Source organism: Coffea arabica, chromosome 7c (assembly GCF_036785885.1).
Source record: "Coffea arabica cultivar ET-39 chromosome 7c, Coffea Arabica ET-39 HiFi, whole genome shotgun sequence".
Lineage (NCBI taxonomy): Eukaryota > Viridiplantae > Streptophyta > Magnoliopsida > Gentianales > Rubiaceae > Coffea > Coffea arabica.
In genome coordinates, this window is record NC_092322.1 from 16,924,523 (window position 1) to 16,939,967 (window position 15,445).

Consider the following 15,445-nt stretch of genomic DNA (forward strand, 5'->3'; position numbering starts at 1 on the left):
TGAGTGTTTGTGCAAGAATTTTTTCACTATTATGTAAAATGAGTTTGAGATCAGTATGATGGGAGAGTTGAATTTTTTTTCTTGGGGTCCAAGTGGTTCAAACCCAAGAAGGTTCGAAAATTGATGAAAAAATATATAGAGGTACGATTATTACAAATATTTTGTAATACTTTTGATATTTCCGATGTTCTGAACTAAGTTTCATTTGATGGTTTTTGAATGACTAATGAATGTTGATTGATATGAGTGTTGGTCTTATTGATGTTCATTGTTATTTTTGGTATCTTTTGATGTTATTAACATATATAGTTCAATGTGCGAATGCAATTGCCCCAATTGAACCCAATTGCTGACGTGGCACGCTGTGATTGGCCGATTGATGGTAGTCCTCCGTTGATTTAGCTGATGAATTGAATTGAGGACAAAATCGAGATTTCACGCCTTGATGAATAGGTAGGGTTCCTGAGAGTCTTCACTTGCGCCACTCATTGTGTTTCTTGCTTTTGCTCCGTCTTTCTTCCGTTCTTCTCCGATTCTTTCTCCCTTTCTCTTTTCTTTGTCTTTCACTTCTTCTCTTTCTTCTTTAATTGAACATTAAATAACAGTGCAAGACAAAACAAAGGTCACACGTTGGGCTTCTTCTTACAAGTTAAAGGGTATCTCCAGAGCTTCTCTCCCCTTCCATTTTTCTTTTCTTTGTTCCTTTCTTTGGGAAGAAAATAAGATTCGGGATTTTCTCTCCTAGAGATGTCAAAATGTTTTTCCTCCTCTTAGTTTCTCTTCATCTCTCCAGTCTTTTTCTACACCGCCATCTACCCAAATCTTTCTTCCTCTCATCAGCTGAATCATGAGTACGCTGGATCATCCACCATTATAAAAGCAATATATATATATATATATGGAGATCATTTTTCCCTTTTAAACTCTTCTTCATCTCCTTCTCAGAAGTTGTCATCTTTATCGGTGATTTTGTGGGTTTTTTTCCCTAATACTCGATTGTACTTTCTATGGTGTTGTAGGTGGAAAGGTTGAATATTTACATGGACTACAAATTCAAGGTAAGTGTCTTCCATGACTTTTCCTTATCTTTAAAACCCAGATTCAAGCAAATTCTTTTTCTCATATGCTTTTACTCTCATCTCTAAGGTTTTTTTTTCTATTTTTTCGTATTGCTTTAAGAAGGAATAATTTGACTTCCCTATAATGTATTGTGCTCTTTATGATGTTTTGATGAAATAATTTTTTTGTTTTCATTTTGGGTTTTTTGCTGTTGCTGTAATTTAGGGATTTTTTTAATGGAGAGCAGTGAAGGAGGGGATGATAATGTTCTGGACGGTTTAGCAAGTCAAAAAATGTTTGCTTTTTTTCATACCCTTTTCTAAATAATCAAGAACATTATAATTGTACTTTTTTGGATTGAAATATGTTATATTTCACAACATTTTGCCAAAGGATTAATAGGGAATGGCTTTGGAAATATGCTTTGAACAATCAATTGTATGCATGTAGAAAATTACTCCAGTTCTTTTGTTTGATTTGAAAAATGAGGTAGTGTATTTTTTGGTGATACAGGAAGTTTTCTGAAGCAAGACTTATCACTTGAGATATGATAAGTGAATGGGTGAGAAAGTTGAAGTTTTGATGTTAGAAATCACATTGGAAATGGTGATACATTTGACCATAAACCTTTTACGAATGAGAAATTTTTTTGCTTTCACTGGACTAGAATGCACCTACTTTTACATTTTTTTTTCTTCATTCCCCCAATTTTTTTGTCTCTTATGTTTCAGAATTTTTTGTCTAAATGTTTTCTTTTAACCCAAAAAAGTAGAAATAGGCTTTTGTGTGTGCCTATAGGGGTTTAAAAAGTAAAGGCACTTTTAGAGTTAAATAAAAATGAATGGTGCTTGTTAAATTGGTTGCTTCGGAATATGACGAAATTGGGAGGGGCATTGCAAGAGTTAATTCAGTTTGAGGGTGTTCTCCAGTTATGATTCTGGGTACTCGTGTATTTGCTATACTACCTATCTTTACTGCCTTGAAATTTAGCGGGGTTCTATCTATCTCTATTGATTGCAGTTATTATTTCTTAGCAGTTGAAATGTCTTAAATTTAGCGGATAGAGCAGCTGATGTTCTATGTTCAAATTTCCCAACTCTTGTTTAGTTGTTGTTTGGGTTTTTCAAAATAACTGAAATTGTCAATTTTCTTGGTTCTTGTTCATGTCTCTGCCATTGCAAGGGGACTTTGACTGCCATTTCCAGGTTGGTCTTTTGGCCCATGTTCCAAATAATCATCCAAAACATAATGAATCTGTTATTAAACAACATGGTATTCTTCGTAATGTCAAGATTTGGGAAGCTGTATGATGAAATCTTTATTTCATAGTTGATTTTTCTGGTTTTGTGGTTTTAATGTGCAAAGTGAAATCATTATTATGCCTAACTTCCTTGAAGATGTTTTGATCAGTTCATGATTCATGAGATACATAGTTATATGAATTAGGTAAATGGAGTTTCAAAAGCAAAATCCATGTAATCTATTATGAAGATACCATCTTTCCCCTTTTATATTACTAAAAAAACCTAGCTCAATCTTTGACTGGAAAAAATATGTTCAGGAAATAGTAGTATCCCTGTGCTTCACACCATTGACCTTTGATGTTGGACCCAATTTTGCATTTTTAGAAAAAAGAAAAATTGGAAAATAATACATAGGAACTTCTTTAGAATTTGCTTCCACATATATGTATAGTGTTTTGTTCCCTATGGGGAAATTTCATCAGTGACATTATTTTTATTGATTGATTTCTGTTGGTAAGACTCGCTTTTATACTCTCTCAGTAGATTCTTCTCTTATTTCTGTTATCTCCATTTTTTTTGTGAATTCTTCTTTCTTCTAGGCAACTTTAAAGGTTCTTTTCTTTATATGAATATGTTATTATTGGGGTACATCTAATCCTGATCCTACTTCTGTAGCAGGAAATGACCATTCTTTGGGTTTTGTTACTGGTGGGTCTGCTCATGTGCAAATGCAACTTAGCACCAAAGAGTGTGAGAATCTGGGATTAACTGGTCTGGATCTCTGCTCAGACTGCAACACCTTTGCTGAGTATGTCAAGGACCAAGGTTGTACCTTTATTATATGAATTTTATTGATCCTTAGATATTTATGATTTTTGGTGGATTTTATTTCTAGGTTATGGTGGGTTTTTTGAATTGATTACTCGCTTGTAAGTACATGGGTTGTAAAAATGGTAAAATTTGGGATTCTTGTTTCTGTACTATAGCTGATTGGTTGTTAAAATTAACGAATAGTGAGAAACAGATGCGATTCTTATTGCTTTTAGTTTACTTAAGATCTGGGTTTTTTTTTTTGGATTTATAAATTGCTTATTTATATGTGAGATGTCAATGGTGATAATTTGAAACGAGAACCTGAAAAAGGTTATGTTTTAATACAAATCAGATTGAGCTACCTGCTATATATGTATATCAGCTCTTGATGCATTATATCTCACGTGGATGGTGTTATCATAATATTTTTGTTTGGTTTAAAATCTTTTGTAACTTGATGAGTTATTTTGTGCCAAGAGTTTGACCATCCCTTTTGCTACTGATGTATTGAGAGGATAGAATTATGGCCTATATTAATAATCCTCCTCCTTAATTAATAAATTTCATTTGACCAAAATGTTAACTATTTTTTCATGGCTCTGAAACTCCATGTTAATAATCCCTCCAGCCAATAAAATACAGCCACATCAGCACAACAACCATCCATCTTAACTATTTTTTTATGGCTCTGAAACTCTGAAAAATGAAGTTTTCATGGCTCATTTGATGGCTTTTTTTTTTTTGGGTTTGTTATGTGCAGGAGTACGTTCAATTATTGACTCAAAAAAGACGATCCATATGGTAACCAACCCAAAGTGTCCATTTGCGGATGACAAATTTCATGTCAATGACTGTTAAAAACTTTAGTTATTTTTTTTTGTGTCTTTATTTTTGAGAAAACTATTTTTCTTATTTTTGCCCTTGTGAAATTTTGGTTCTCATTTTCCGAAGAGTGTATATGGATTCTTTAAAACAAAAGAAAAAAAATACTTTTGTGTTTTCTTAGTTTTTTTTTTAACAAACATTGTGTTTTCTTAGTTGCTGATAAAAGCACTGAAACTGATCAAGGAGCCATTAGTTGAGATAGTCGTTTTAAGTACATGTTCCCTATATATTTGTATATGCATGAATTTTGCCTGCCCTTCTTCTTTTACACGAGTACCTTTTATTTTAGTTTTACAAGAATACCATTTTTGGTTAAATTTTTGTTTATTTTGTTCCTAGAATATTGGTTTGAGTTCATGGGGATAACATTTTGAGAATATAAAGTGAATATAGAGTAAATATGGCAGATTGAGTATTAGTCTGTTATTGCAGAGAATTTTCTTACCATCTACTACCATTTAAGTGGTTTACTACATGTTTCTTGCTTATTTAGACTTTACCTTTCGTGAAAATGATTTCAATGTTTATGGCAATTAAAAGTTTGGTGTGGTAATATGTTGGTCTTTCCAGATTCTTTATATTCCTTGGAAAGGTAACGAGAATTTTTTGCAGCTAAAATAACAAGAAGATGTTAGGATTACTTTGCATTTAGATCCTATTTTCTACGGTCATCTTCTTTTTATTTTACTTTTGGTTATGTTATTAATTTTTTTATTCTTTTATGTTATTAATTTACTTTGTTTATGTTAAAGGTGCAAATGATTGAAGATGCAGTCACTCTGAAACCAGTTCATGGAATAACAAACTTTGTAAGTTAAAAATGCAGTCCTTTCTTATTTTTTTTATTTTGTTTTTGTGTTGAGCATGGTCATTATTAGATAGTTTATTCTTAATTTCAGCCTTTCAGTCCTTCACTATTTGCATACCATTAATTCATTGTATTGGAATCATAAATACTACTTTGTTTGCGACAGAAGGTCTTTTTAGGTCTCTTATTTTATTTAATTATCTTTTATTACATCAAGAAACGTGAAGAATTATTCAAAATTTACTGGTGAAAAAAATGTTTAAGTAGGCAATTTTTTGTAGGCTTTATTCTTCATATATGTATTGATTTGCACTATGGTTTTCTGCTCAACTTTTTGTCAAGAGAGGGAACAAAGAAAAAATGGTGGTTAATTCTTACTTTTAAGCATTAGGGTGGTATACGACTACGCGAAACTTAATACTTACTGAATTTGTTGTTGACCATTATGCTGTTATTGTAAGAAAACTTTTAAGAATTATTGCCACCCAAGAGCATTCAAGAGGTTTACTCTATATTTCTTGCACATTTAGACTGTCTATATTGTTTGGGTAAGATAGCATATGGATATTGTCTGACATACACATTGTCATGCCTTAGGTAGTGGACATTTGTGGTGTGCATCGAATCACCATTGCCAATATTGCTTATTTTGTAAATTATAACGATTTGTTTACATATTTAAATTTGTGAAATTTACTTTAGAGGATTTATTCCTCATCTCACCATTAAATGGTTAAATGGAATCTTTTGAGAGTACAAATAGAACTTCATGAAAACAAGAAACTAGATTCGTGCATAATTTTGGTGAAAATGGAACAATTTGGTTTGAAGGCAAGATTAAGGAATCTTTGATTTTCCTTTGTATTAGCTTCTCACAATTGCAACAAATTTCTAATGGCCTTGCTTTGATTATGTTCAGGTTCCCATTTTAAACAGCAGGAGAAATGGGACAAAAAAAAAAAGGAAGCCATGAAAAGAAGTAGGGAGGGGAGAAATGGATCTTCATCAGAACATGTATGCTTTTGTTTTCACTTTTTTTGTGAAATTTAGGCTGGTTCTGTAAGTATTTTTTTGTTTAATTTTTCCCCTGATTAGAAGGAGAAGATGAGAAGAAGCATAAGCAGATGAAGAGAAAAGTATGGATCTTCAGCGTAATCAGGTCTATGAGTTTCTTTTTTATTTTAATTTAAGCAGTTTTTGTAAGGTTTTATTTTAGTTCAAAATACAATTTTATCCGAGTTTTTGAAATGAAAATGAGGTGAAGCAGATGAAGGGAAAGAACAGATCTTTGGTTTGATTCAATGCTGTAAGTTTTTTCTGTTACTTTTTCTTTGTAACTTGAGCAGTTTTCTGAGTTTCTTTCTTATTTGCCTTTTTTTTATTTCTGACTTTCTATTATTGATTTTGAAGCAAAAAAGAAAGAAGAAATAATAAAATTACATAGTCCTAAGCGATTTTTTTTTTTTTTGGAAAAGTTTTTGTGTGAGTAGCATTTATGGTTGTAGAATTAGTTATTAGAATGATTGAAAAATTGGATTTTGATTGACTCATTTTAGATGGTAAGAGCTTGAAAGTAAAATTGGATTTCTACTATTGCTTTAGGTAGAATAATTTCAAATGTATTACACTTTGAATATGTCTGAAGATCTAAGTTTTATTTGATTGAACTGTTCCACTGATGATGCATTATCCTGTTGGGTTTAATTATTCTTGCTGCCTTTGGTTAAGATTGTCTTTGTTGCTTTTTCGGTTCTTGAGATATTCCTTTTCTTTTGTTTAGAAACATTAAATTACCTCTCGTGCACTTGAAGTGTGAAGATGCTCATGGGTTATTTGCATTAATATCATCAAGAAATTTTGTCAAATCTCATTGCTTTTGGTTTCTCCTGAGGTACTGTCTTGTCCTTTTACTTATTTATTTGCTTATTTTGACTTTCGGGCTATTATTATAGGTTGGTATAAATTGCTTCTTTTTTTTTTCCAAAATTTGATGTTTCTGATCAGAATTAAGTGTTCCATAGATATTCAAATTCCTATGATATTTTCTTTAGGATTTTTTTGTTCACATGTTTGGTAATCTGGTTTATGACATTGCTTCTTGTCTGTAGCTTTTAACTTGGAGTTTCGTCTATAGAGAGTTTTTCTAAACCCATCGTTCACTGCTGGATAGGTATTTGCTTTCGGCCTTTCACGGGAACGAGATGAGAGCCTGAATGAAGCTGGAGCTCTTTGATGCTATTAGTCATTGAAAGTCTAGAATCATTTTGCTTGTGGCCAATTAGAAATACTTTTTCTTTTCTTTGTCAATTTGTTCAATTGGCACTGGTATAGGTTTAGTCTCACTAAGTAGATTTTCTCTTTATACTGCATGTATATGCATTTTATTATTCGTTTGAATATATTGTAAAAGAAACTTATTGCTGTTAAATATCCTTTTCTAGGAACTGACAACTTGATTTGCGGTTTTTATCAACAAAAAACAAACTTATAGCTATTAAATGCCTTTTTTAGGAACTGACAACTCGCTTTGTGCATTTCTTCAAGCTATATTTTTTCCCCTTCTCCACCATTACATGTGTCTTTTTTTATTTCTATTTTCATTCTATGCAAAAGCAAGGAGCATCTTAATGATCTTAGTAGTCTACTCATTGTATTGTCTTGCATTTTCTTAACAGGTTATTCATGTTCACTGCTTAATAGAACTACAAAAATAGAATGCAAAGTTTTTGGTGTATCTTTTTGTAACTTTTCATACTTAATATTTGAATTTGAATCATTGGGCATTTCTGGGCAACCTTGAAAATTACACCGCGCGATGCCTCCTAGTTCTTTTGTTATTGGTTGATGATGGTTGCCACTACTATTATTTTTTATGGCAGTTGCTCTCTACTTTTATAATGACAAAAAAGGGGTAGAAGTTACAAAATGGATGCTAGTTTGGAATGTTATGGGTAATGGAAAGTTTATTTGATAGTATTATATGATGGTACTTAACGGTTTTGGATGCTATGACTAAAGGGGAGTTTCTGCTCATTTTTCTTCCTTCCATCCATTGTTCTGTCATCATCAAAAAGGGGAAGAATGTTGATCTTGATTCCTATTTTTTGATATTTACAAAACAAATAGATAGTACTAATATCTTTTCTAAGAAATTCTTTCAGTCTTAAAGCAATTTGATTCAAAGAACAAGAGCATTTGAAAGAAGAAAAAGAAAGACGAAAGCTGTCGGACGCTCATAAAGACAATACCGGACGTCCGATAGAATTGAGATAATTCTTCAAACTCTCTGTCTGCTATCGGACGCAAGTATCGGACGTCCAATAGAATCTTTCAAACTCTCTATCTGCTATCAGACGCAAACAACGGTAGCACCAAACGTCCGATACTCCCAACGGCTAGTTGACTTTTTACATACGTTCTATCCGTTGGAAGCATTAATGAAGCATTTTCTTGATCTCATATAAATAGAGTATGGTTTGAATCTTCAAATAACTTTTGCACACTGAAAATACAAAAGATATAGAGTAGTTTTAGTGAGAAAACACTCTCCAAAGAAGATTTGTAGTTTTGGTGGTGTGAAATTTATTGTAAACTTTTCATTTGTGAGTGAATATTTCAATAGTGTAGCTCTGTGAGGATTGTCCTGAGAAATAGAAAAATTTTCTAATTTAACCGAGTGAACCTTGGGGCAAGGAGAAAGTGAGCTTTCTTTTGTACACAAGATTGGTTGTACTTCATCAACTTGAAGAAGTTTGTTTGAATTGATCTTCAAACTCAAGAGGAGCTTGGTAGTCAATTGATTTGCAATTCTTTTTTTCTCATTTACTTATTATTATGTTGTGATCATTAAATTGTTTATCTCTTCTACTTCTCTCTAGTAATATTGTTCATTCATTGATTGATTCATTGTATAATCACTTAGAAAAGAGGATAAATTTCATATCGAGCAAAAAATATCTTTAACTTAATTAGTTTTTTAATTTACCTAATTCACTCCCTCTTAGGTTGTTTTCGATCATTACAAGTTTTATAAGATTGTTGTAATTAAGTTGTTAAAAAACTTGTAGAAAAAAAATTAACATAGGATCAATTCTACTTTATACTCTTCAAATGTACGTGAATTTTCACTTTAGTCCTGAATTTCAAAATGAGACACTATAATTTTTAACCTAAAAATTGTAGCCCATTTTTGTCCTTAAAAAATAAAATTTGTTACGCTTCAGTCTGTAAAATATAAAATTCATCTCACTTTAATCCTTAAAATATAAAATTTTTCACATTTTAATTTCTAAAGTATAAAATTTATCCCACTTTAGTTCATAGAATATGCCCGCTTAAGTATAAAATCTGTCATACTTCATGAACCATCTTTTTTAAGTGCAATGTTTTGAAACTCGAACCGGTGATCGATCCGGTTAACCCACCGATTTTCGGTTTAATCGGTTCAACCGGCCCAGTCACCGGTTCATTACTTTTAAAAATAAAAAAAATTAAAATTCATTATCTCTCTTGCCTGGTGATATTCCTACGCAAAATAAGCCCAGATTCAAACTTTTCATCCCTTCAAACATCAGTTTCATCTTTATCACAAAGAAATAAGTTTCAAATCTTAAAAAAGAGAAAGAGAACTCATCCAAAGATTTTCAACATATTAACTTGAAGTATTCCTTTTCCAAAAATTAAAAAATTAAAAAACTATGCACCCAAGAACAAATTTTTTCATAACTTGAAAAGTCAAAAACATAAATTTTCTAAAACTTGATGAATGTAGGTTGTGTTTGGATTGCATTTTTCATGATTTTTCATGGAAAAATTACTGTAGCGATTTGATGTATGTGAGGGAAAAAGGTAATAGAGAAATGTGATCACGAAAAATGACGTAATTTTTTTTTACGGAAAACAGCAATCCAAACAAGGCCGTAGTTTCTCTCAATCATACAAAAAATGAAAAGAAAAACCTAAAAAATCGCAATTGAAAAAAAGAAATTTCAAACCAACAAAAATTAGAACAACACAATATACCAAGAAAAAAGAAGCAAAAATTTCAAAAAAAAAAAAGAAAAGAAAAATCGTTACATACAGAATATAAAGAAAAGAAAACTCCAAATGATTGAACTAAAGATATGGAAAAACTTCAAGAGATCGAACTAAATAGATGGAGATTTAGAAAGGGTTGGAAGTAGAAAAAAGAAGAGAGGAGAGTCCATATTAGAAAGAGGAATGGAAAGAGAATAAGAGTTTGTAAAGGGAATAAATTCATAGACTATAAATACCTGTGATTAGATGAGAAAAAAAATGAAATTGGGAGCATAAAGATTGAAGATGGTGATGCAAAGAGATGAGGCGTAGGGTGAAGTCTGGCGGCTGAAAAGTTACTTTTATGTCTTAAGCTTAGGGTGAATGTCTGAGGCGTAGGGCATGGAAGTTAATTAGTATAAAAAATATACAAATAAAATTTTATGCACTAAAAATGCAAAAAAGGATGCTTGGTGTAATGGTGAAACCTTTTGCCTCCTCACATGAAGTCCCAAGATCGAACCTGACTAGCAACAAAAAATATCCCCACTTTTCCAAAGCTTTCAAAGAAAAAGAAAAAAGACATTGTGAAAAAAATAAAAAACCGAGGTTCAATGGTTCAATCGATTTTTAGTGGTTAAACGGTTTTTTTCGATTTAATTGAAGTCTTCGGCTTTGGCATACAATCAAACCGGTATCATGGCCGGTTCACGGTTCAATCGATCGAGCCGGCCGGTCCGGTCGGATTTTTAAAACGCTGCTTAAGGCTTCATTTGAATAGGGTGAAATGGACAGAAAAGAAAGTATTCAGAGAGAAGGACAGCCATTTCTTTCCTTTGGGAGTTTAACAACTACAGAAGAGAAGTGAAATGAACGGATAAAATCTCCCTCCAATTGTTGAAAATTTTTCCGCCCAAAAGTGGGAAGAAAAGGATGGAAAGATGATGGGGCGCCAAAGACATTTTTAATATGACAAGTTTGTCCTTTAAAAGCTGATACAAAAATTTATTATTCCCAATATATCCTAAATTGATTTCTAAAAGCACTACAAAGCTTTCTCGGTGGTCTTCATGTACTTTCAATACTTCGAGCAGGTTGAGAAATCAGAAAACTTGGCTTTCTTTCTTTCGTTCTTCACCCATAATTCACCAAACAAAAGGTATTTCTTTAACTCAATCTCTCTTTCTTTCTTTGCTCAGTCTTCACTAGAGCATTGTGAAAAAAGTATTTTTTTTTTGTGTAGATTCTTATTGTTTATACTCTAAATTTTTTGTTCGTTTTCTGTCATAAAATTCTTGTTAATAAACTCTTGATTTTATATTATTGATTTGTGATTATATCTTGCATGGTTATGGTACATGACAGCTTTAGTGGTGATAAATGGATATGAAATTTGAATGCATACAATCTGTTTGTTTATTTGCCTATGTAGATTCAAATTGTAAAATAATCCATCTAGAGTTCATAAACAATATGTTAGCCTCTTTTTATTATAATAATGCATCTTTCTTTGAAATGATTAACAAGATGATGATACTAGAAGTATTATTTTGAATGGTGGCTGATCGTCAAAACCAAAATGAGATCTAACAAGATGGTGGTCATATGACAATAGAATAAATCATATTTGGTTACGTTAGTTGATATCAGTAAATCTCCTAGGCTATAGCAGTTCTATTTATATTCATAGAGGTGTTCCTGGCTGAGGCCAAAATGAAGACATAAAAAATCAAATGCTTGATCAACTTGATTTAAAGCATGAAGAATTTTTCAGTAAAGTTTGGGTAGACAAAATGATATTTATATCTCAGTATCTTCATTTAAAAACATCTTTATTTATTAGGATGTTGCATTATTTTTATTATTTACTGTAAATTATGTCAGCACTTTAAAAACATTACTATTAGAAAAATACTTCTTTTTATATTGATATTTAGAATTTTAACATTGTATTTGATAATGACTCCATAACCTTTGTAAATAAATAAAATTTGCTTTTTAATTATCTATTCATTCGTAAATTTAGTGTTCTAATACAAACATTTTTAAATGGATAAGGAACAAAATGAAGTCGATGGAGAATATGACATTCAACAAAGGAAGCGACAATTGGTTGCTACTGAAATTGTTTGTCATGTAGTAAACATGATAATTGCTCGAAAACTAAGCCATGCAAATTATGTGGATCGACCCATTGGATATTGGTCTGCACAATGTCATTTAGTACGAGAGGAATTATTGATGCAACTTAGTACAAATGGATATTTGAGTAAGGTTATCCGTATGGGACCAGAAACTTTTAGGCGCTTATGTGACTTATTGCAAACACATGGTGGTCTACAACCTACTCAAAGAGCCACGGTGCAAGAGCAAGTTGTTAAATTTCTCCATATATTAACAATTCCCTCAAAAAATATCACAATGTCATACTTTTATCGGCGTTCTGGAGAAACTGTTAGTCGTCATTTTCATAGAGTTTTACGAGCAGTTATAGCATTAGAGGATCAATTTCTTCAGCAGCCTACGGGAGAACAACTTCCTCCGGAAATACTTAATAGTGCAAGATTTTATCCATATTTTAAGGTGATATAAACGTTTCGACACCTTATTTTAAAAATTGTAAATTCATATAGAAATTATATTTTAACATAGTGTATAACTGTCAGGATTGTGTGGGTGCAATTGATGGAAGCCATGTTCGCGTTAAGGTGCCAAATATTGATGCGGCAAAATATCATGGTAGAAAAGAGCATCCAACACAAAATGTGCTTGCTGCATGTTCTTTGAATATGAGATTCACATATGTTCTACCTGGTTGGGAGGGAACTGCATCAGATTCAATGATCATAAAAAATGCGCTCACTAGAGAAGATAAATTAATCATTCCTAATGGTAATGCTTAGTTAATTATTCTTAGTGCATTTAATTAAGTAGTAACTATTTGATATTTGTATAGGTAAATATTATCTTGTTGATGCTGGATTCATGTTGAGAAGGGGACTTCTTACACCTTATAGAAATGTAAGGTATCACTTGAAGGAATACTCAAGTCAACAACCGCAAAACTTTCGAGAACTATTCAATTTGCGACATTCATCATTGCGTAATGCAATTGAGAGAGCATTTGGTGTCTTGAAAAAACGGTTTCCAATCATTGGAGATACTCAACCAACTTATAGTGTTGAAATACAATCACAAATTGTGCTTGCTTGTTGTATATTACATAATTTTCTCATGGAGTTTGACCCTGACTTGGAGTACATTAATGAAGTGGATGGAGAATTGGCAAGTCAATCTCCATCGGAGGAGGAAAGTGGAGATATAAGTGCTGAAAAAGATCATGCTCAAGGAGAGAGTTTAAGGAATGAAATAGCAATGCAAATGTGGAATGATTACATACTATGACAACTTGACTTGATGCTGATTTCTTTTGTTTAAGTTGAAATGTGATCCTTATTTTGTTAACTTGTACTCTTATATTAGTAGTATGAGTTTATAAATACAAGTTGCCACATGAATCTTCTTTTGTCTAATAGATTCTGTATGTTTTTGAATCTATAAAACCATGTATTCATAATAGAATTAATATAAAACTTTTATTTTGATGTAAATTCTGTTCTTGTTATGTGTTTTTCTACAAATATAGTTTGTGTAATTGGAAAAGCATGAAGAAAGATCCAAGCATCATGAAGGAAAACATGAAATGGACTCTAGCAATGGATGAAGTCTTCATTCAGGCCCTTTTAGATCAGCATTATAAAGGATTTCGCGTGGATGGAACTTTTACACCAACTGCATACAATAATATTATCAATGAGTTGAAGGAGAAACTTGGAATGGAATTTACCAAAAGTCATTTGAAGAATCGACTGAAGACACTCAAGGAACACTTCAAAGAGTCCTATGATTTCTTTAGAAATGGAAAATTAAGTGGTTTTTCTTGGAACCCATTCACAAAAACTTGGTGTGCTGAACCTAAAGTTTGGGAACAACTTCTACAGGTATATGTTAGCTAGACTGTTTTATTGTCTTTATTGCTTTTATTTATTTTATCATTGAAATGATGCTTGTTTTTCATTTTTCTTTTCATGTTCTTAGGAAAAACCTGAAACTATAAGGTGGAAGACTAAAGTTATCAACCATTATGACAGTTTAGAAGAACTTTTTGCTAAAGATAGAGCAACGGGACAAGGTGCTGAAACAGCGAAAGAGAAACGCATGCGTTGGATAAATGAACCAAATGGAGTGCAGTTTGAAAGTATCATTGAGATTGACAACATGCTATCTCAAAATGAGATCAGTCTAGAGACCTTCAATAATTCAAGTAAGGAGTTGGATGCACAACGATCAAAGGCATGTAACAACAAACAATCTCAAGGTACAGCAGCAACACAAGGTAAGAAAAGAAAAGTCACATGTGATGAAGAATTTGAAAGTTTGAAGGGTGCACTTCACAATGTTGCTGATGCACTAAGAGAAGGTAATACTATTCTTGAAAAATCTAGGCCATGGGTATATCCAGAGAAAGAGATTTATGATGAACTTGTTAATATTGGAGTTGAGACAGACCTGATTGATGATTATTATGTGTTCCTTTGTCAAAACACTGAGAAAGTAAGAAGCTTCTTTGGATGCCCATCGGAAAGGCGTAGGAATATTTTGAAATGGATTTTAGCCACTTTTGTCTATATGAGTGTGTTATCAGATGTTCGAAATACTTTTGAAGATATAAGCTAGTTTTGGAAATTGGGATGATTCCAAGTACCCATTGGACATTTCATGTTTTGAAAATATGTAGATCATTGGGTGTATTTTTGTTTAGAAATTGATAGAATTATTTTGTATCAGGAGTAAATGCTCATGTAAATTTGGGAATCTGAATGCTACAGGAAACCTAGTTGCATTCCATGTAAACCTGGTTTATGTATATTTTGAGTTCACTTGGTTGCATGGCATTTTATTTACTTGGGTTGCATTCCACGTATATCTTGTTTATGTATTTTATGGTACCAGCTCAACTCCAGAGTAAACACACTTAGTAATATTGTCTTTCAACCAATAAACACACTTATTGGTTCTTGCTAACAACAGGTTTGTTTGGATTGCTGTTTATTTGTCAAAATATATTTGCTTACATCATCATTACAATTTCCAACGCACCTTTTTATCTTTCCAATTACCTTTTCATCTCACATATATCACATTACAAAAAGTGCTACAGTAAAAATATCTCTAATAATTCACAATCCAAACAAACCCGTTGTCTCTTTCTTTTTTGAGTAAAATATTTTATCTATGTTTATATGTTCTTGGCAGAGGTAGCGGTGTGGATGAATGAATTGGACTGTCCTAAATTGTTAGTTTTTTTGTGCTTGGGCAGCCAGGTTGGTACTTGCACTAGGTGCTCAGGCAAAGCTTGAATTTGTGCCTGGTGCTGCAGAGTATGCATTGCCATTTTCTACTCTTGAAGATGCTTGCGTTAGTATATGTACTATTGGGCATTAGTTATTCAGTAATTACTTCAAACAGTAATGCAGCATGTAAATTACAATAATTGGAATTGTCTTGGTCTTCTTGAAATTCAGATGGTTGATGAAAAACTTAGAGCATTAGAGCACCA

The 15,445-nt window shown here is 32.1% G+C and overlaps 3 protein-coding genes across 10 annotated transcripts; all 3 read left to right on the top strand.

Annotated features, from left to right (window-relative positions):
- Positions 1 to 462: 462 nt before the first annotated feature.
- On the top strand, positions 463 to 7,237 carry LOC113700223 (uncharacterized). Of its 7 annotated transcripts, XM_072058303.1 has the most exons (10): positions 663 to 851; positions 1,020 to 1,058; positions 2,979 to 3,128; positions 3,877 to 3,917; positions 4,754 to 4,810; positions 5,729 to 5,823; positions 5,905 to 5,968; positions 6,077 to 6,115; positions 6,590 to 6,700; positions 6,980 to 7,237. In XM_072058303.1, exons 1-6 carry the CDS (start codon positions 848 to 850, stop codon positions 5,780 to 5,782), a joined length of 345 nt encoding a protein of 114 aa, XP_071914404.1. In that variant the 5' UTR covers positions 663 to 847; the 3' UTR covers positions 5,783 to 5,823; positions 5,905 to 5,968; positions 6,077 to 6,115; positions 6,590 to 6,700; positions 6,980 to 7,237. The 7 variants fall into 7 exon arrangements, 6 of the variants coding, with proteins under 6 accessions (XP_071914404.1, XP_071914403.1, XP_071914407.1 ...); XM_072058302.1 differs by having other exon boundaries at positions 5,905 to 6,115; XM_072058306.1 differs by lacking the exon at positions 6,590 to 6,700.
- A 3,392-nt stretch (positions 7,238 to 10,629) lies between these two features.
- On the top strand, positions 10,630 to 14,803 carry LOC113699665 (uncharacterized). Its single transcript, XM_027220031.2, has 3 exons — positions 10,630 to 10,984; positions 13,472 to 13,826; positions 13,924 to 14,803. Exons 1-3 carry the CDS (start codon positions 10,896 to 10,898, stop codon positions 14,560 to 14,562), a joined length of 1,083 nt encoding a protein of 360 aa, XP_027075832.2. The 5' UTR covers positions 10,630 to 10,895; the 3' UTR covers positions 14,563 to 14,803.
- LOC140010230 (uncharacterized) lies at positions 11,011 to 13,358 on the top strand. Of its 2 annotated transcripts, XM_072056787.1 has the most exons (3): positions 11,011 to 12,408; positions 12,492 to 12,564; positions 12,782 to 13,358. In XM_072056787.1, exons 1-3 carry the CDS (start codon positions 11,875 to 11,877, stop codon positions 13,228 to 13,230), a joined length of 1,056 nt encoding a protein of 351 aa, XP_071912888.1. In that variant the 5' UTR covers positions 11,011 to 11,874; the 3' UTR covers positions 13,231 to 13,358. The 2 variants fall into 2 exon arrangements, 1 of the variants encoding a protein (XP_071912888.1); XR_011817527.1 differs by lacking the exons at positions 11,011 to 12,408; positions 12,492 to 12,564 and adding an exon at positions 12,571 to 12,717.
- Positions 14,804 to 15,445: the final 642 nt, after the last annotated feature.